The sequence below is a fragment of the Syngnathus leptorhynchus genome, chromosome 19 (assembly GCF_054491065.1).
Source record: "Syngnathus leptorhynchus isolate UIUO chromosome 19, UIUO_Slep, whole genome shotgun sequence".
NCBI lineage: Eukaryota > Metazoa > Chordata > Actinopteri > Syngnathiformes > Syngnathidae > Syngnathus > Syngnathus leptorhynchus.
The window spans coordinates 900197-921720 of record NC_141213.1 but is presented as its reverse complement, the minus strand read 5'-3'; the positions used below and the strand labels follow the sequence as shown (position 1 = coordinate 921720).

The 21524-nt window shown below is 50.5% G+C and overlaps 1 protein-coding gene across 1 annotated transcript in view; it reads left to right on the top strand.

The window, feature by feature from the left end:
* Positions 1-21524, top strand: part of drosha (drosha ribonuclease III) — a 45262-nt gene that overhangs the window by 22351 nt on the left and 1387 nt on the right. Inside the window, exons 21-31 of the mRNA XM_085938825.1 lie at positions 34-133; positions 1055-1157; positions 6033-6103; positions 9779-9823; positions 12469-12626; positions 15176-15281; positions 16389-16530; positions 17403-17485; positions 18556-18659; positions 19523-19615; positions 20093-20139. Of these exons, the coding sequence (XP_085794951.1) occupies positions 34-133; positions 1055-1157; positions 6033-6103; positions 9779-9823; positions 12469-12626; positions 15176-15281; positions 16389-16530; positions 17403-17485; positions 18556-18659; positions 19523-19615; positions 20093-20139 (1052 nt within the window). The remainder of the gene's footprint in view (positions 1-33; positions 134-1054; positions 1158-6032; positions 6104-9778; positions 9824-12468; positions 12627-15175; positions 15282-16388; positions 16531-17402; positions 17486-18555; positions 18660-19522; positions 19616-20092; positions 20140-21524) is intronic.

Here is a 21524-nt window from a genome sequence, read left to right as displayed (position 1 = left end):
GTGGCAACTCATCCATGATGTTTGTGTTTGCAGTGTCCACTTGTACTACCTTTTTCCCACTTTGGAGGAAGGAGGCCTGGCCACATACAGAACAGCCATTGTGCAAAACCAGCACCTGGCCATGCTCGCCAAGGTAAGCCCCCTCCTTGTTTTTTCTCCTTACCGTTTTGTAATTGTCGTTAAAAGTTAGTGGTTTTGGAGGACGAAACCGCGGGTCCCGGCGGGCCCCCGGAAGTCTCGCGGAAATCGCACGTTTCAAACCTCGGCGACCCCCTTGTCCCACCCCCTATTCCCGCTGGCTGTGCTTGCCAAAAGAAAGTAGACAACGGCAACGGTGTGAGAAAGCAATTAAAAGGCTGCGTCTTTCATGCGGCTCCCCGCCGAATACAAAAGATGCGGCCGCTCAAACGACGCTGTCGGCCTTCACCGCGAGCGCCATCCAGCGCCTCGCCCGCGCCAAGTTGTTGAACGCTCGTAATTATCTCTTCCCAAATAATATACGCGTATTTGTCGACACAATTGGACTTGAAAGCGGGGAAGGCGAGGGAACGCGCTCTCGGAGTTGGAGCCTCGGTGGAATGCGGCGCTCGAGTCTCCGGGGGTGGCGTACCCCCGACAGTTAGCAGCCGTAATTAAGTGGCAACCTGGCTCTTTGTTTGTACGGCTTGGACTTTGGATGCACTTTAGAGGAAGGCAAGTTGCAGTTTGCAACTTTGGAAAAAATGACATCATCTTGTGTGACCGAGCTCTTTGTCATTCCCACCATTGAAATGAAAAAGAAACTAAATAAACTACTTTTTTTTTCTGGATAGCTTTAAGGGCCCTTGAGCCCAGGAGCTGCTTGCGTGTTTAAAATTGTCTGTCTACATGTGCTGTTCCACCATGTGTGTTCAAATATTGCTCGCTTGAAGGGTGTTGAAAATGCTATGCTAACTATTAGCATGCCAATAGCATTTTTCATTTCAACCCCCCTCCTAAAATGGCTAAGCCACTTTGTCTGGCTTGTAAGACGATTCCAGAAAATACTCTCTTTGATTCCAATGTTCCATTCCAGAAATTAGAGTTGGATCGCTTCATGCTCTACGCTCACGGACCGGACCTGTGCCGGGAGTCGGACCTGCGGCACGCCATGGCCAACTGCTTTGAAGCCCTCATCGGTGAAATGTTTTGAATGAATGTTTTCTTTTATTTTTAATTCATTTTTATTTATTGAGAATGTAGCAAATATTCTTTCAAGATCTTGATGTAAATGGAGTTAAGTCGAGGAGGAATATGCACGGCAATCTGCTCCCGTTTGCTTTTGGCGGCAATTTCCGTCTTTGTTCACTCGTTACAAGCTCCGTCACATCGTGCCGTTGTCTTGATGTCAGATCTTCCCCCCCATTCTGTTCCCTTAAAACCTTACTTCCTTTTCGCTATTAAGATCTTTATCTGAGCTGAGGTTCCTGCCGAGGTTTTAGATCCCGGACGCGGTACGGACCTTTATTGACCTCGGGAGATGGCCAACAGCCGGGCGGGCAAGCCCCCTTATCGGCCTTGCTCTGTTGCCTCGCACGCACACGCATTGTAACTTCGCCGTGCGCCAGTCCCACCGAGCTAAGCCCGGATCGTGCGGAGCTGCAGCGTCTGCAGCTTTTTCTTATCTTATCTCCATCCTGATTGCCACGCTCGAGAGAGAGAGCGCGGCGGCTTTCAAGAGATCTTCCTCCTCCTCCTCGCGGTGTCAAGCGGCGGGCGCAAAGTGCTGACTGGCACCGTGGCCCCCCCCCCCCCCCCCCCCTGTCGGCCCCTGGGCCCCCGCACTTGTCACAGGTTCATTATCGGCCTAGACAAAGTAGTAATCTATTCTGTCCCGTGGCTGTCGGCGGCGTTCTCATTGTGGCGAGAACGCCGTGCTGGAAGCCTCCTCGCTTTCATCCCCCCCCCGACCCCCCCCCCCCCCCCCTCCTCCAATTTCAACTTCATAAAAGTGATGAATAAACACGCTGTTCTGAGGGAACCTGCGCGAGGAAAAGTGCTGTCAGAGACACACTGCCAAACAAAAAAAACGGCAGACGCTAGGAAAAAGTGACGCGCCTTTGAAAGCGTCACTTTCCCGTCTGATGTCGGCTTTTTTTCTCTCGCCGGGACTTTTTTTGTCATCTTCATTTCAGTTTTGGCGCTCAAACGGCGGCTTCAAGACCTTGTTAGCGAGCCGTCTCCGACTGGCTCGGCGTTTCCTTTGCGCTTCGGCTCGGCCCGCCTCGTTTCCGGCACTCTCATCTCGTCTCGACTTTGGATGTTATTAGCCGAGAGACTGCCATGTCGGCCTCAAGTCACGCTGTCACTGTCGCCGCCCCCCCAAATAACAAAGAACACTTCCCCAAGTCTTAGTGCAAGTCGTGCACGCCGCGCTATTTACTTTCCCAGATATTTGAAATGATTTTTAATGGCGGAATGTGCTAAACTATGTCGCCATGCGTGTCGCTGCCTCCTATCGGAGCTTGGCATAACCTGCCTGTATGTTAATGACCAAAATTTGAATTCCATTCTACACGATGGACATGATTCCTAATTGCTGCATTGATTTGTCAAGCCCGCCCTGGCTGCCGGGCAAATACGTGGAGAAGTGGAAACGCGCCTCGCGCTTTCCTCCTTTCAGTGTCTGCTGGAAAATGACGCAGTCATAACATTTGGAGTTGCCTGGCGGCGCACGCTAACAGCTTAGCGTGCTTGTTTTTTGACCTTTGTTTTATTTGTTTCTTTGGCGCGGTGACCGCTGAACCTGCGCCGCCTCGCAAGTGGCGGATAATCTGCCGCTTTGCATGGGCGCAGCCGAGACCGCGTCTATCTCCTGAGCCGGCGGCGGGGCAATTCTCTGGCGGAGAGCGAGAGAGAGAGCGGCGTGAAGGAATGGAAAGCAAAGGCATCTGCAATGCAAATGGCTGCCCTGCAACCCTGAATAATTCCAAGTGTTGAATGGAAATCTTGCTTTTCTGATCCTCTGTCATTAACTTGTGCCAGAGTGGGCCATTCTCATTTGGGCTCTTTTGGCCTGCGCACCTCCTCTTCTCGGGCACCCACTTTACCTCTTTGCTCTGCAGAGAAAAAGAGAAGAAAAAAAACCCACTCGCCGTCTTCATAGAAAGCGCGGCCCTGCTGTTTTGCCTCTCAGGTCCTCCCCCCCGAGAAGCTCGCCGCGGTTTCCTTCCGACTGAAAGGAAACGCAGGGCAGGCAGCGAGCACCAAAAGAGGGCCTCTCTCTGTTTTGATGGCCCTAATTTCCTTGTACGGTTGATCTGCGGATTATACGCCGCCGGCAGCCGTGGGGATGCAGATGGTGAACCTTTTGTGAGGCTCTCTCTAAGCTCTTCCTATTAAAAGAACGCAGGGAAAGGATTATCTCCCGCTCGCCGAATATCAGATCCTCCCCGCACAATGCGTGCGGTGTGTTGGCGGAGCGAGCGCCCTTCCTTTTGTTAATTGCCGCCATTGCTTTTGAAAAAAAGTTTCTGAAAAGTAAGATGTTTGATGTCGCCCTTTTGTCGCTCGCTCGCAAAGTTTCTCCGATGTGTTGTTTCCGACGTCCGTCTGCCGCTTCAGCCCCTGTTGAGCTGAGAGGGAGCTTAATATATTATTTGATGGATTAGAGTCTGAGCGTTTTTGAATAATTCATTCCGGGTTATTAATGTGACTGTCAGCCGCCGGCGCTCGCTACGCCCCCGACGCGCGCATTTTAGTGGTCACGCAAGGCTCTCAGACGTGGCAATTCCGCTGCCGAACATCTCGCGGCCAGACGCGGCTTTCGACAGATGCGGACGTTCGTCAGAGGCTTCGGCCGGCGCCTGGAAAAATGGTGCTAGCTTCTCACTGACCTCCATCCAACATCCATGTTGCGCTTTCTGTACTCTACTGACTTGTTTGCCCGTTGCTAGCTAGCCAACCGCACACGTCGGGTTCTTGTCGTACTTCTGAGCGCGCTGCCCCCCCGAAATAGGAAGCAAAAGTACTTTCACGGTCCTTCCACAAATGAAAACGTCTTCAGCAATTCTCCTCAAAACAAATTTGCGAATGTTTATGCCGGAGACATTTCCTTGCTAACGGCACAAGCAGACAGTCGTGACCTGGTCAGTTAAGGCAACACTTCTCGTGTGTTTGAAAGGATTTTTAAATCTGTCGCATATTTCCGCAGTGCACTGATGACAGGGGAAGTCTTGTGGCGCCACCTGCGGAAGGCGTGCGGCGCGTTGGCCCGGTCACACCGCCGACGCTTAATTGCCGGGCCACTTTTGTGGCCGTCGGCAGCCTGCCGGCCCGACCCGAACGCCTTTAATGATTGCACTGAGTTGTGCAATTTATTGGATGGCTTTGGGGCACCCTTTTTTTTTTTTCTTTCTTGCACCGAGAGCCTCCTTGTCAGGCCCGCTCTGGCGTGAATTAACTGCATATCTCGCTTTCTTCATCCAAAGGCTCTTTGATTGACACCAAAAGTGTTTCTTTGAGATTTTTAATACCTTTTCAAACCCTCGCGGGGTCTCTGCTGATTTCTCCCTGTCCCCCCCTTCTTCCAACTCGCCTCCTCCCTCCCTCTGGGAGAACTTTTAAAAATGTAATCAGCGGCAAAAACTTTGTGTTTGAATGACTTTGACGCATCCGTTTGGGAGCTTTCCAAATGCGCCGTGTCATCATATCACGAAGTGCCTCCCGGACACACCCTCATCGTCTCGGCCCCTCCCGCACACATTTGGAGTGGGTAGTTAAAAGCCATTGAAACGTCGCCTCCCAGCTGCTCTCCAGAGGCAACATCTGTCACGTACCAGCAGCAGCATCAACATCTCAAACTCTACACAAACCGCAAATCCCCAGCCTCGGAGAGCTCGGTGCGCTCGGCCCTCACGCCCTCCCCGGCCGGCCGCAATTACACTTGATTCTCGCATCTGAAAGGACTTAAGAGTGAGCTGCCGCACGTGCCGCACGACTATTTATAAAAACCAAAAAATAGGATTTTCCTTTCGAAAACTTCAGTCCCGATCCAATTTTCCAATCAAGCAACCTCAAAGCCGAGGCCGCGTGACAATTATGTTTTTCAAGACGAGTGTGGAAGCGGTCTTGAGCATATTTAGACGACACGCGCTGACCAAAACGAGTCGTTTTGCCTCCGGCGTTTTCTTCTCTGGCTCCCGGCTACTGACTCGCGTCCGGCGTGCAACTCGTCGGCAGACTTAATCACATTTGAGCAACATTTGTTCCGCGCCGGCGAAGGACGCGGCGTGCACAGGCGCGGGCGGGCGGGCGTGTGCGCGCGCGTCTATTAGCGTTTGCTGTGGTGCCTTTGCCATTTGTTTGCATTTGTTTCTGTGCTTTTGCAGCAAATGGCCCGTTTGCCATCTGAAAGCACTTTCCCTTCCCAGTTGATGAATCCCTCATATGTTTTTGATGTCTTCCATGAAAGCCGCTCGCGCCTTTCCACTCGCCTCATTTATGCGCGTAATAAAAGGGCCCGCGTGATTGTATACCCAATTTGCCAGGTGGTTATTACTTTCCAAATTGAATGAGCCGCCCCGAGTGCGATGCTTGCGAGCGCCGCGCCGCTTAAAGGCACTCTGATAGTTGCAGCCAGTTGAGTCAAAAGAACAAAAGACGTAGAGGAGAGCGAGCCGACTTGCTGCTAGGAAAGAACAAAAAAAAAAAAAAAAGAGCCAGATGCCGCAAATCATTCCCACAGAGAGCCAACGAGAGAGCGAGCGAGCGAGAGACGCATTTGTGATGTCGGCCCTGCCGGCAGCGTCGCTGCATTCTGGACCGCTCCTTTTGTCCAATTTATTTTCCCTTCCTCATCTTTTTTGTGTGCTTGGATGTGCGCTGCTTGCATAAAAAATGTCTTTTGTTTCCAACGCGGATAAACAAAGCTGTGTGACCTGTTTCAATGTTTGTTACTTTTATTGTTTGTACTTGGACAAAACCAATGTGTGTGTGCGTGTGTTTATGATTTCAACAATGTGCCTCTTCATGAAGTTGTCGCATGAATAACGTGCGGCTGTCGTATGACGCAGGTGCCGTTTATTTGGAGGGCGGATTGGACGAGGCCCGGCAGCTATTCGGACGACTGCTCTTCAACGGCCAGGTGAGGTTGGACGCCCGTTGCTTTTCTCTTCATCTTGTCAGCCGCGTTTGCTTTCAATCAAGCTCGACGGACAGACGGCCGTAGCCCGGTCTAACTCAAAGAACTGTCATCAACATTGCGAGTCAAACTTCACAGGGAGATGAAAGTCGGCCACAAGTTGACGCGCGCTCCGATTTGTCTGCTCTTATTATTTTAAGCAATCTGTCCTGACATGAAACATGCCTCGTATTTGCATATTTATTTTCGACCGACGCCGTTCGACTGCTGATGCGCTCGGATGAAAAACAACCAGGCGGCTGAATTATTCGCCACTTTGAGATGGAGATTTCATTTAGCGGCCCTGCTTTGAGTGGCTTTCAATGCGCTTGTCATTAACGCCACCAAAATATTAGACACGGCTCGGTCGAGTGTACGCGCCGGAGATGCGGTTGCACGGGGGCAAAAGAAGTAGGACGCCTTCGAATGGTCATATCGGCGTTCAAAACGGAAAATGCTGATTCTGGTGTTTTCCCAAACACATTTGCATCTTCCTCATAAAAGACCGATTAAAGTTCTGATCAAGTTATGAGTTACCAAGTCAAACTGGCTTCGGGAGGGCCAAAAAAAAAAATCCCAGTTGCAAAATTTGTTGAGCAAGAAATGAAGCAGCCAGATCTGGACTTAATAAGAGAACGGAACAGAACATCCGCACGAGTGGATCTCATTAGATGGCGCCTGGCCCGACAATCTCGCCACTGCTTGCTGCAGATTGCTGCCAAAGTCAAATGAAAAGACAAAAGATTGTCTCAGAAGCAAATAGTTGTTTCTCCCCCCCCCTCTTCCATTTATGCTCGCTTGCTTGGGCTTGCTTGCCAAACTAAAACATCAAAACGGGAAGGAGCACAAGTCAAAAGTGAAATATAGATGAAGCGCAGCGAGAACATTGCAAGACACCTGCTGGTGTGCGCGCGCAGGTGCGGCTGGGTGCGCACACTCGTCAAATGAATCATTGATGAATTCTTGAGTACTTGCATTTATGTTGGCCACGAATGTTACGGGTCAATTAAAAGACTGCAGCGAATCTCAAGCAGGCACGCGCACGCCAAGACGCAGGCGGGGCGGTCCGGCCCGGTCTTTTGATCCAGACCTGAGAAGATGTTTGACGGAGCACATCAAAAAAAAGTTTGAGGACTAAATATTTGAACATCTCACAGCTCCAAACTACGGTGGAAAGTGATCATGAATTATGGATTCACAAAAGTCAGAGCGGTTGGAGATAGATGGCTGCGAGGATTCAAAGTCATCAAGGCAAATGTTTCAATTTACCCGGTTCAACTCCCTATCTTCATTATTCTCTTTTGGCTTGACTTTTCTATCCGCACGTTTGAAACTTTCAACAATTCAATCTGCGCCCATTGACGGCGTTAAAAGGTAATCCCTTTTTAAAATGGTCGCTTTTAATCTGAAGGCGATTAGCGTGAGATATACTGCGCACAAGCGTTTAAAATAGTCTCTTTAACCTACTTTACCGAGATGCCGTCTTCATTTTGAAACAAAAGCCAGGTGGGACGCAATTGTTTTCGATTATAAATCGTTTTATGCGCTTGCTCGGTTCATAAAAAAATCGGGTTGTAGAACTTTGAAAGTTTTGCGTCCGTCCCAGTTGGTGGATTGAAATAGCTTGACTTGTAACCCACAACCCCACGCCGAATCCTCCCGATGGCCGTCCTGCTGCACAAAGCTGCGAGGAGGAGACAGATGGAGGCGGTGAGCCAACAGGCAAGGCGGCCGGTTGGCGCTGCGGGTGAGGGGTTGGGATGCGGGCTTGGTTGGAACAAGAAGCCGTCCATCTGCAAGATCGATTGTTTTTTTTTTTTAAATCATCCCAAACGATTCAGCAGCTCTCGTTATTGTTGTGCGTTCAACATGGCGTCCTTAAACGTTTTTGAGAGGCGCATCACCGGCGCTCCGGTCCGACCTGGAATCTCTCGGCGCTAATATTGCAGAGGAGATGTAAATGCCAGCGTGGGCTCCTTAGGGAATTCCTTCTGTGGAGGAGCAATCATCATCCTGATGAATTCACTTTGTGCCCATTGGCCAATCTGGCCAAGCTTTCATTAATTCACACGCACGCACACGCACAAGGAAAGTTTTCCTTGTACTTAATGACACTTGCCGGCTATGCCCCTCAGACATCTTCTCTGTCGCAGCAAAATCACCTTTAAAGCCGTCTCAGGGAACATTTAGACGACGGCCACCTGGGAAAACCAAAGTCTTTTTAGTCTTTATGATACCGCATCATAAAAAAAACATGGCGACATTTTCTTGCGTGCTTACAAACATCTCGTTTATTTAAAATTGCACTTGGAACTTTGGCCAAGTGGAAAGTTCCAGATTGCAAAATGCTTTGTTAGTAGGTTTAAATGCGATTTTAAAAACACCTTAGCAAGGTGTACAAAAGTACTTTGAGTTTCGCTCGACTTTGGTTCTCATTTATTTCCGTAATTTTCAGACTATAAGTCGCGTTTTTTTTCTTAGTTTGGGTGGGGGGGGGGGCAACTTATCATTCGCCAGGGGTGGCTTTTATGTGCTTATCGATCAGCAGGGCTATCTTTTATCAATCTCTCTGCCGCGCTACTACATTTGACGGATTGATCGGCAGCGTGGGGCTCGAGAGCAATTTGTCGGCGAGCGCGGGAACTTGTCAGAGACAAAGTCTTGGCCTGCCTGCTCATCCTCGCGTCCGGGCAAGATCTCTGATTAAAGACTTCTTTGATTGAAGCCCGACTCGACACGTAGTCCGCACAGGTAGCTTCCCGTGCGAAATTCCAGCTCCTATTGAAAATGCTGTTGAAGCACACACACGGACGGACGCTCTTCCATTTCTGTGTAGTGCGTATGGCAGCTGCAGATGATTTGTGCGCCCGGTAATTACAGCAGTCGCGGGGAGAAAAGAAAAAAAAAAAGAAAACATGTTCTTTCTTAAATCCCCACTCCACGGCGGCTTAGTCATTGTCTGCCTCGTCTTAGCGAACGGCTGTAATTGAAACATTAACTGTCTGAGTCCGCGCTACCACTTCATTAGGCACACCTACGCAATGGCGTTCCCAGCCGGCTCTTGTCGCTAAGCCAAGTTTAGCGACTCTCAGGCTAAGTGCCGTTACGTCGTCCAAAAAAAGAATCTCCACACGGTAACGTTTACGCTCTCCCACTCCCCAAAGTTAACCGGCGACGTTGGAAAATTTGCGTCGCACCTTTTCAGTTCCCGCGTGGATGCTTGCAACCTGTCGCCGACTGCCGTTGTCCTTGGCAACAGTCGCTGCCGTCTTACCTCAGCGCCGTGCCGATGGCGACTTTTCTCCGGTCTTCGATACGGTATCCGTTGGCGTGCTTCCCCGTGCGCTCCCCCACTCACTTTTCAGTCTCCCGCCCTGACCGGATTTGAAAATGAGCCGGCGAATGCTTTGTTGTGGTTTCAACCCAACTGGCACCTGCCCACCCGTTGCTGCAGGTGATCCGGCGCACTCCCGACGCTATTGCTCACCTCATCGCTTTTGATATAAATTGAACACTCGGAAGGTCAAGCAGCGCATTTCTTGGGATAGATTTATGCATATTTCTATACTCTGATGATTCATTGGCCGCATCTTGACGTATTAACACCTTTTTGACAACTTCCTCTTCTTTTTCTTGCAGGACCTGCAGGACGTTTGGCTCCACTACCCGCCGCACCCTCTGCAGGTAATACCGTCCTGCCATTTTTTTTTGTCTCAATTTGCTTTCCAAAACATGCCTGTGAGCTCGCGCCGACCCCCGGCTGACATCTGGTTCTCTTTGCCGATATCATGGGTGGCAACCGTCCTGGCTTTTTGCATCATCCGCCACGTCGAGGGTGTTTGTTTTGAAATTAGGATTGGGGAGAGCAGATCAAAGATGCGCTAACGGGATTACAGTCCCGAATGGCGCCGACCCCATGGGGGGCGGCTGGGCCGTGCTTCCTGCTTTCTGATGTGCCGGTGAGGAGCAAGCCTTTCTTTGTATCTCTGCCGAGGCTTGTCTTTAAGCGCCGGGCTCTTCCTTTCATCTCGCCGCCGCGTGCGTTTTTCGCATCTCCGCGCCGACCAATTGTGAAAATTGAACATTTCTTCACCCAAATAATCTCTTAAATGGCAAAAGTTGGTTTCTAACCCTTGAGAGCCATTTTCAATCTTGGCTGCCGACTTGCTGGTGTTCAAGTCCTGTTCCATTTTGTTCCCTCAGATCAACTTCAGCAGCTTGTCTTGTTGCTGAACAAAGCGATGATTTATTGAATAATTGATGAAGGCCTCGCCGTGTTTGCGGTTGAACGCGTCCGCACCTGTTATGAGCGTCGAGCAAGCACGGCCCTCGTCCGGCTCCCGTCGGGAATGAAGCGAGACAGGTGAACGAGGCTTTGCCTTATTGAGCTTTGAGCACGCGGCCACGGCTGCTCGCCGCGGCGTCAAATTACGCCGTACTCGCCGACGTTAGCTTAGCATAGGGACGTGCTTGACGTGTTCGTTCGCATCATCACATTCAGCTGTCCGGGATGATTAGGCGCCGACACGCTTACCTGCCCCGCCTTTCCAAACGTCTCTTTCGCTTTTGGAGGTGCACAAGCAGCGTCGGAACTTGAGCCGAAAATGCTACGGCTTTTTTTTTTTTAGCAAGTTACGATGACATCCTGTCTCAGATTGACTGTCAAGCAAGAGACAGTGACGGCTTTGACTGTGGGCCAAAAATAGTCACTCTCCCTTCAGTTTTGATCAAGTGTTTTTTTTTTTTTTTTCTTGATCGTTTCAATGCCATAATGAAGAGTCTCGGTTTCCACCAAAGCCCTTCAGGTGCAACTAACTGTTGCCGAGTGTCAAAACAAATCCTGAAGACCAAATGACTTGGAATAAAAATCAATTTAGTGGTCTCACATTCTCTCTGAGGAGATGTTATGAGCCAAAAAGCTCTTCAATTTGTGACTCAGATTTGCGCTCACTCACAAGATGGACTGACTTCATTTTCTGTTAAGCCCTTGACGTGGAACTCTTGCTAAATGCCAACAATAACATTTTGGCTAACCGGAACTCAACGTGGGCCAAAATTGGTATTTATTTGCTTTTGATCAACTTTTGCTTTTTTCCGAACATCTCCTTTGATGACTGTAGCACTTTTTGGAGCGTGGCTCCCAGTCTAGCCAGATTCTGGGCTGAGCTGAAAGTGAGGCTTTGAAGCCCTTTCAAAAGTGTCTTTTTTTTTTTTTTCCTCCTATAACTGCCGTTCGCCCCCCTCATCCGTACCTCAGCCAGCACGTTTGAAGCCTCAGCGCCGGCCATTACCCCGAAGGATAGCCGACGCCCACGAGCGCTGAACTCTTCAGATGTCCTTAGTTGTGATGCATGACATTTCGACGCCTTCCGTTAATTAACCGAGGGTGGAGAAAAAGTGGCGGGAATGAAATGTTTCTTCCGACGTGTCGGAAGATGGAGTCGTGACATCGTTACCGGCGGCGTTCCAATTAAAAATATGCGGTGGGAAAATACGTCGCGTCGTTTACTGCTCGCAATTTCCACCTGAAAACAGAAAACCCGAGGATGACGCCGAGCGAGGCGCCGGCTGGCGTTTTCCTGTCCATGGCAGCGCCGCTTTACAGCTAGCGGTTAATGAAGCGAGCCAACAAGGTCGCCAGAGTGTGCCTTCCCCGCTCGCAAAAAGGATGTCTCGGTCAAACTCGCCCGTTGTAGCACGTCGAGACCAATTAGACGTCTCTCGTAGCCTAATTAACGTGCACGGCATCTCGATAAAAACAAACATGCATATGCATATTTTCTTAGCATATGACTTCTTTTTCTAATGAGTCTGAGCAGCTTGCTTTTCCGTACAGCCGGCCCCCAAGCGGACGTTAAAGAACAATCCGCAGCGGCGTTCGGCAAAGCGTCCTTTCAAGGCAGACCAAGGCTCTGATCTCCTCGCTAACTGAGGCAACGGCCATATTGATGGAGCGCTTGCAGTCCGTGGCTGCGGCCAAAGTGGAAGGGGAACTGTTTGCTACTTAATGAGTAGCAGATTCCATCTGCTGCCGCCGATCTTTGGAGTTTGTTTTGAGGCGGAGGCAAAAAACACACTCGAAGCGGAGCATGTTTGATTTAAGGACACTCGTAGGGGGAATGAAGGCACTGAGAAACTTGCTTCATCGCTGAGTGGTTTGCCCACGTGTGACGAGACTCCAATCTGGTGTATTGGAGACCTTTTGGCCCCGTTGGGGGGGGGGGGGGGGACCTTGAAGTACAGCAAGCGTTGTCTTCTTCTTCTCGTCTTGTAAATAGTGACTGCCTGATGATTTAGTGTATCTCGTTTGTGGACTCGAACGCACCCAGGTCCAGGAGCCCCAGACGGACCGGCAGCTGATCGAGTCCTCGCCCGTCTTGCAGAAGCTGACGGACTTTGAGGAATCCATCGGCGTGCTGTTCACGCACGTGCGCCTGCTGGCCCGAGCCTTCACGCTGAGGACGGTGGGCTTCAACCATCTCACGTTGTAAGTTGATCTCGAAATTGTCATCTCATTCTCATCTCATTCGCTCGCTATAATGGTAAAGTGGTAACAATTACGATTATTCACTGTTAATGACTGTGACACCCGCTAAGGTTTTTAAAAAAGGATTCAACAAGCGTCATGGATGGATTCCGTAGCGTTTTGGAAAACTGATAATGAGATGGTTGGCGCTTATTTGTGTTGCAACGGCTGCTTAAGTTGCCGCGCAGTCGCGACTTTTGACAGCTAAAAGCAAATTAGCGTTGGCAACACACCTGAAATCTTGGCAGACGGCCGCTCTTCTGTGTTATTGCTTGCTTTTTTTTTTTTTTTTTTTTCTCGCTCTGCTACCCTGACACTACCTGCATCACACCTCAGCGGGATTTACCGCCAGTGATATCCTCGTGTTTCTGATTTACACGATGATTTTGTGTTCATCGGATGATTATTTGGCTAGGCGATATGTAGTTACGATTTTTTTTTTATTCCCCCACATATAATAATATAGTATAAAATAGCTCAGGTAGACAACTGAGATCAGTGCATACCCTCTTACAAATGCGAGCCACAAATAAAGTTCAGCTGTTGGAATAGGCATTTCCTGATAATTGTTTGTTTGCTTTTCGATTAGAAGTCGAAAGATTTGCTGCTGGCCAAACATACCTCACGGCCAACAAGTTCAATCTCGGTTTCATTCCAAATGATTGATTGAAAAACAAAGGCCTTAATGACTTTAATCTGCCGTTCACCTTTCTTACTTGACACCTCTTACTATTTTCTTACAAATCCAGCACTTTGGCTACAATTGGCTGCCATTTTCTGTCTTCCACAGAAAAAAAAAAATCTGGCTTTGTGAATCGTAAAATGCGGACGAACATGGCTTCACTTTGTTTCTTTGTGTTCCTTCGCACTCACTCCGTCGGCCCGAGCTAGGTCGACCTAAATAGAGAAAATTTTCTTGAAGGCTGCGTACCTCCCAAAAGAGCAAAGGTTAGCGTAAAGTGGGTCGAGCCGCAGTGAAGGCGAGCGCAAGATGAAGAAGAGGAGCTAGAGAGGTGAGATGAGACAGCGAGAGGTCAGACAATTAGGTAGGCGGCGGACGCAGAGACGGGACGCCGGCTGACCCGCCGACCTCTCTCCTGGCGCAGAGGACAAAGTGACCTCGAAAACGGACGCTGTGGGAGGCGACCCCGTGGGCAGCTCTTCTTCTTGCCAACGGCCTTTGGAGCTTGTGTAATGTTTCCTGCTGCCACCTACAGGGCTGTGGTGGAAGAGCCTGACTGGGGTCTTGCCCGGGCCTCTGCCATCTTTTTGGTTCCAATTTATCATCAAAGCAGTCGCTGGTCGTCTTCCTCAAGCGGCTTGTAAAAATGGCGATGACTGCGGCGAGCCGTCTGCCTTTTCACCGACTTGGTCCTTTTCTTCTTGTTTTTCCTCTTCACCCGAGCTGATGAAGGTGTTTCACATCAAAGCGGAAGCGGCGCACTTTCCTCCCATCTCTCCCCTCCAGCTCGCTTCCACATTGAATAAAGGACGAGCGTTGGCAAAGCAAAGCCTTCCTCTCTGACCCCCCTCGCAACCCTCCCCCCCTCCCCTCTGGTATGTTGCTGCTGCGCTTTCCTCTCCACTCTACTGGAGACCTTTTGGCAAAGCGGTGACAAAGTTTCAAAGCTCAATGTATGGCCCGCTCCCTTCTAAATAAGGCCTTCACTCATTACAATTGAATAATTAGAACTAATAAGATAAAAATTGAGCAAACGTCCGCCTGTGGCTCAAAGCGGAAGCCTCGAGGTGATGACGAGGATGAGCTTCAACCTAAAACAAAAATGGAAAAACAATTTGAGGTCTGCCTCAGTTGCGTCTTGTGAGCCGCAACTCACCGGGGACGTCGATATGATACAAAGTAAATCATTTTGAGCTGTTTTTAATTAAAAAAAATCATGCTGCCCTGAGGAAAACTCTGTTGATGGTCGCCCCCCCCCCCTTTTCTTAAATAATAATGGACATTATCAGACTTAATTAAAGATCTGGCAAGCAAATGGAAGCCTGGGTATTTGTTGTCAGATTCAATTGTTAAAAAAAGGAGGAGTAGAATTATTCATGTAAATGCAGAGGGTGCTCCATTTGCTTTTCCCGAGGTAAACGGCGGGAACCTCATTTGCGGGGGATTGAATGAATTCCAATTCTGTAACGGACATCATTTACATACGATTGACATGGCTACGCACCTCACGGCCGACCCGTGCCTCGCCTCCGCTACCGTCGCAGTGTTTTATTGAGCCGAGGCGAATAGCAAAGATTGGGAAAAAAACAAAAAGCAAATCGTTCATCATGATTTTCAGCTGCTCCCGATGTGTCTGTCTGGGTGCTCACGTTTGGACAGCCAACATGCACTTCTGACATTTTTCTCTCTCTGATGTTAGCTTCCTGTTCCTCTTCCTCAGCATCCTGTTCCTCTCATGCTAGCCTCCGGAAAGGAAAAGTTTGAAGCCAGTCGGTTGTCACGCCCGCTGGACGAGTCCCGTTTATGACTCTGGCTATTCTCGTTTCAGGGGCCACAACCAGAGGATGGAGTTCCTGGGAGATTCCATCATGCAGCTGGTGGCCACCGAGTACCTCTTCATCCACTTCCCCGACCACCACGAGGGACACCTAACCGTAAGCCGCCATGTTTGGTGACATCACATCCTGTCGGTGACGCTCTGTTTAAAATGGAACTTTCCGTCAGATGTTGGACGCAAAAATCGCGTTTTGTCGCCTTTGTTGATCTGCCGGCATCTTGTTGCGATGTCATTGCTCACTTCTCGACTTCTTGTCAGTGTTTTTGTTGTCACTCAGGTAAGTGTTCTTCTTCCTCGCCTGCGTGCCGTGTTTACTTAACTCGTCAATTGTGGCGGGACAGAAGCCTCCCGAGGTTCGCGCGTCTTTGTCGGCACTTTTCCCCAACCGAGGCTGTCGAGTGTCTGGCAGATAAAGTCGACACAAAAGCGAGCAATCGCACCTTTTGAAAAGGCGCGCGAGGCCATTTTTATGATGCTTCCTTCTTTTTCCGGCGAGCATCAGCATTTCTCTTTTTGCTTGCGCGACGTCGACTATCAGGCTGCGGTGGCGTTTGAAGTGGGCTGAGAATGGCGGCGGGTGAGCGAGAGAGAGCTCTCGTTGGGAGATAGAAAAAGGCGTGACGTCAGCCATGTTGAAAGGCCCGATAGCCGCAGCCATCCAGATAAGCTACATCTGAAATGGATTTCAATAAAAGCGCCTATTCAACTAGTGCGAGAGGGAGAGAGAGTGAGTGAGCGAGCTTGACATCATCTTGCATTCTCTTTGCTCCCCCGCCGCCTCCCTCCCTCCCTCCCTCCTTCCCTCCCTCCCTCTTGTGTATGCATCTTGCAGCTATATTTAACATGTTTGTGGTTTTTTTTTTTTCCTTTTGGGGGCGCACAACACGGTGGAACACGACGCTGTCCGCACTGCCGCGAGTCAAGCATGCAATATTTACCAGAGCCATGCAAAACATTTACTGGCGAATTACCATTTCTGTCAGTGATGAATTATTTCACGCAAAGCGTTGTTCGACTCTTCCGCTTGCGCACCTTTCCCGATTCGGGAGCCGAGCCGGTTGCCGCCAAGGCCAGGTTGGCAGAAAATTCCTCCGGGCTACTTTAGAGCGCCACGTTGTCTGCTGCGAATGATGTCATTTTGCAAATCCAAACTGGATCAGAGTTGGAGTCGCTTTATCGTAATGCCGCGTGTGTTTTGTGGTAGCTTCTGCGCAGCTCGCTGGTCAACAACCGCACACAGGCCAAAGTGGCGGAGGAACTGGGCATGCAAGACTTCGCCATCACCAACGACAAAACCAAGCGGCCCGTGGCGCTTCGGACCAAGACCTTGGCCGACTTGCTGGAGTGTACGTATGCACGCACGCACACACGCGCACACGCACACACACACAGTTTGCAAGCGAGAACTTTTCTCCATCGTGTGTGGAAATCTTCGATGCATTCAATAGCCGCTGCTCATTCCTGAGTATTTTTTTCCCCACTCGTCGAGTGCGACTCAAAACGATTTGGCCTGTGCAATAAAAGAAATGCGGCAGGTGATTCGCGGACAAATAAGTGCCCAATTTAGGCTGCTGATGAGACGCGTTGTTAAAGTTTCATGTTTGACCGCGTGTCAGACATGCGTCACGTTGACGCTGCCGTTCTTGTCTTGCTTTCCTTTACAATTGTGCAAAAAGAGCAATCACGCTAATGACGCGCCGTCTAAAAATACTTTGTCTTTGGAGTGGGAATAAAATACGAGCGCATCGGCAAACACTTTTCATCACGCCGTGCCGAGCTTATTATAGATGTTCTCGTACGGTCCTTGCGAAAGGCGAGGAGAATGGTCGTCATCAAGCGGCCTGCTGAGAAGCAATCTCTGGGCAAGTGCGGCCAGAGATAAAGTCGCCATCAGCAATGCAAGAAAGAAGGCAAACAAAACACCTACGAAACTCCCGCCGAGCGGGAAGGAGACCTCACTCGGCTGGGAAAAAGCGGCGTGCACCTCAAATATTACCCATCATTCTTCTAATAGCTAAATGCAGCTTCCCTTTTTAAGTAGGCCGTACAATCTGACTCTCATTTTCAACAATTGCAAGACAAGCCATCCTTTGTGGCTCTGTTCCCGTACACCCCCCCCCCCTGGTAGCGGAATCCCACTGTCTTTGGCGGGGGCAGCAATTTCCATCTTTGGCAGCGAAAGCCCTGCAAGAAACATCTTTGCCATCTTCTCTTGCAGCTTTCATCGCAGCACTCTACATCGACAAGGACCTGGAATTCGTGCACACCTTCATGAACGTCTGCTTCTTCCCTCGACTGAAGGTGAGCGCCTCTTGATAGCCTTCCGCCGCCAGCGCCTGATCAATGAGCCATTGAGAGCGACCGATTGGGTGAGGGGCTTAATGGCGCTGGCCTAATGGCGCAAGCATTGACGTACAGGCTCCGTGCAGCGCCGAGATCGCTATTTTAGTCATTCTCGACGGGGATGGCAACGGTGTCGGCGATCTGCTATCGGCTTGTTAGTCGCCTTCCTCGCCATTGATTCACGAGAGTGCTTTGGTGTGCCGTGCGAGACGGGCCCCCCTTTCGTGGGACAAAGTCACATTAAAAAGATATAAGCCGGACGTCGAAAATCCTCAGCTACTCACGTCGCCACGCATGAGCTGCGGAGGTGCCGGCCGCCTCCTACTGTGACACCTCCGCCGCCGTCTGATGCGCCGACCTAATTGCCGTCTCGGCGAGCTTTCTCCGGGGAGGAGAATCCCCGACTCTGGACGAGGCCCGCTCCGCATCGCCGTCGCCTCATTTCCACTTCCGAGAGAAAAAGTTGCGCGTTTCATCCAATTTGGGTGGAAAGAGAGATGCAAGGAAGGGCCCTCCCTCTTAATGACTTCTTGGTTTTCCCCCGCACTTGCACACGGAGCCAACGTCCTCCCATCTGCCACGTGCCGCCCCCAGAGACCAGGAAGTGGCGAGGAGGAAAAGGGGAAACAAAGTGCGCCGAGGCAACGTCTGAGAGGTTGCGAGCGATAAAGCGAGAGGGCAGGCGGCAGAAGCACTCTTTGTGGGAAATGAAAAGCGGCAGACAGTTGCGGCCTTTTTATGACAAGGCTGCTCGGCTCGGCTGTTAATGGAAGAGCTTTTAGAAGTCCCCCCTGGAGAAGGGAAATGGATCGGGGCGGCACACCTGGGAGCTTCCCGCCCGCTTCCTTCGTATTTCTGGACGCCGATTGGCTTTTGTCTTAAGTAGCCGCCGATTTGTCCCGCGCAAGCGAGAGCCCGCTCTCGGTTGCGGGGCAGAAATGAAATAAAAGCCTTGGTTATTTCTTGCGTGTAGAAAGCCACCGTGATGAAGCTTCCCCCCCTGTTGGCCTCGTGCCGGTGTCTTGCAGGAGTTTATTCTCAACCAGGACTGGAATGACCCCAAGTCGCAACTGCAGCAGTGCTGCCTGACGCTGAGGACGGAGGGCAAGGAGCCCGACATTCCGCTCTACAAGTAAGACCTCAAAAAGCACACAACAAATCTTCAGTGAATTATTCAACAAAACTTTTTTTTTTTTTTTTTTTTAAACGGAGCTGCCAAACAAGTACAAGAAGGCTTTTGTATGATGAAGGTCCCCATTGCTTTGATAAAACAACACTCCCCCCCCCCCCCCATCCCTTGGAGGAAAAGGTCAAGGCGTTGCTTGACAAAAACGACGCTTTCTGAGCGCTGCTGTCGGCGCCGATTTGTTGCCGTGGTGATGGACAAATACGGTTTATGCTCGCTCTGTCAAATTTTGTTTCGTCAGCTACGAGGCTCCCAAGCCTTAAAAAAACAACAAAAAAAAAGACTCGCCTCTTGGGGTTTTAAAACATTGTGAGAGAGACTCAAGTTTGTTTCTTATTTGAAAAGAGGGATTTGAACAGTCGGGCTTTCGAGCTTTGATTTCGGCCTTCAAGTCGCGAAAGGGCTTTCCGACAAGCGTTATGGCCGCAAAACCATATTCGGGACTTAAAATGTGCTTTTAAGGCAACGTTGTGCTTTGAAACAAATGTCTTGCTGGTTTTGTGCTGACGCGGCATTTGAATTATTGAGCGGGTGTCATAAGCGACCAGGTTGTATTCAAAATGGATTGCCCGCACTCCTCAAATTAGTCAATTAGGCTTGAATAATTCAGGTGGGCGCGCGGCACCGGCCTGTTTATGCAAATGTTAACATTTCAAACATCGTCTGAGTTTATTTTACGCAGAAGAAGCAGCGGAGCGATGACTCTTTTTTTTTTTTTTTCCTCCAGCCAGCATCTTCACACCTTTTGTGTTGCGTGACGACGGAGCTCGGGGCTGACCGCGCTGGTTTTGGCCTTTGTGTTTTTTCAGGACGCTGCAGACGGTGGGGCCGTCGCACGCGCGCACCTACACCGTGGCCGTCTACTTCAAGGGCGAGCGCATCGGCTGCGGAAAAGGACCCAGGTCAGTGCCAGCGACTTAGTTTGGAGCCCCCGTTTCAAATCATTTCCATTGAAGATGGAAAGCGGGAAAGGATTGCGTAACTCCGCCTCTGAGGTTGAAGGTGAGGACTGGAGACTTACCTCCAATCGACTTCCTCCTTCCCGTCTCCTTCCTAATGGGCCGCAGAGTAAAGGCGGCGCTTCAGCGACGGCGTTTATTACGCCAATTAAGCCCTGGTCGGCCCCATTCTGCGGGGAGACGCGTTATGCACAATGAAAATGAATCGATTCATTATTGATTTGACGTAAATTGCGTTACGGAGAAACGGGAGCGGCGGGCAGATGGCGAGAGCAGCCGGTCCAACTTGGCTCCTTCTTTCCGCCGGGCTCCCGGAAATGCACAAAATCAGCCTTTCGAGACCTGCTGCCATTTTTTCCCCAGCAAAGAAGAAGCACCTTGTTTACAATCTGCTAAACACCTTCCGTCTTCTTCTTGCAGCATCCAGCAGGCCGAAATGGGAGCTGCCATGGATGCACTTAACAAATGTGAGTTTTATGGCACACATACACACACCTTTGTTGCGTGTGACATTTTTTAAGTGCTGGTTTTAGGCCGTCACGTTTTTCCCAATTTTCCCCAAAAGTCAGTGGAGTGTAAATTATTTTGCGATAAGCCATTTTTACTTGGCGCTTGCAATCGTGTAGGAAGCATTTCGACTTTTACTGCATGCAGCTTTATGGCTACCTCGGAACTGAGCAAAGATTTCGGCGCTGTACCGTTGGACCAACTTGACCATCCGCGTTCTTGAAAAGATTTCCTCCCAGTGCCTAACGGAGCGCGACAAGCACAAACACGTGATGTCACACGTTTCATCTTTGTTTGTTTGAATTATTAACACGGCGAGTCGCTAATGAGCTGCCGATGCACGCGGCCCAAACAGAGGTCAAGGTCCGAGTGGATTTGTCTTGTTAAATGAGGCCTCAAGCCGCATTTGATTGATGCCGTTTGCCTGCGCTCCCTTCACGCCGTGCGCTCTTTCTGCGTCCGAGTCGGGCGACGTGGACACGCTAAAACATGACGGCGTGATATTAGCGCTCATCATTTGGCAACACCACCAAGTAGAAGTAGCCACCCCTGCTAAGATTGTTGTTGCGCAATGTTACTGCGTCGTTTGTTGTGTTTGCGGCGTCATTTGTCAGGAAAGCGTCCCTAAATCAAAGACACGAGTTTGGCTGTCACCGAGGGAGCCCGGGCTCCTCTCGTACGCCGATGTCCGTCTCACCTTACACGCCAGATCGACCCAAACGCGGCCGCTCGGCGTATCGGGATTCATTTCCATGTTTTATTTAAGCCGTCTGAGTCGGACTCGAGTTTTTCGCCGGCTGACAGGATATGCCACCGCGGCCGTGTCAAAGGTAGAAGACGGGGGATGAAGAAGAGGCAGACAGCTGTAGGCTCATTAAACGGGCCTTTCTCTATTTTTCGTGAGCCAGTCCACCGGTGGCGCCGCCGATCCATATCTCGTACTTTGACGGACCGTGTTTTGACGTCCGCTGCCCGCACCCGTCAGGGTGGAATCAAATGTTAAACGGGCCATGGACCGACAGCGACGTGACCGCAAACAAACCAAGGCGGACGGTTGGGTGGGCAGAGAGCTCCCAAGGCCCGCTGAGAACGGCCAGCCTCAAAATCGGCGACGGCTGCGAAAAAGACAAAGAGCCGCCTTGTAGTCGAAGCGACGAGCGATTCTGGCATCCGGCGAAGGCGTTGGCGCCCGATCGCGGCGAGCCCCTCGGGCTCCGCGCTCTCTCCGACTTAAGATGCCGTGAAAATCACACGAGATGCTTAAGCCGCTGCGGTTCACAGCTCGCCCGCTCATTTCCCGACAATGCGGCGACGGACGCAAAAGGGGCGCCGTCTCCGTGTCAGC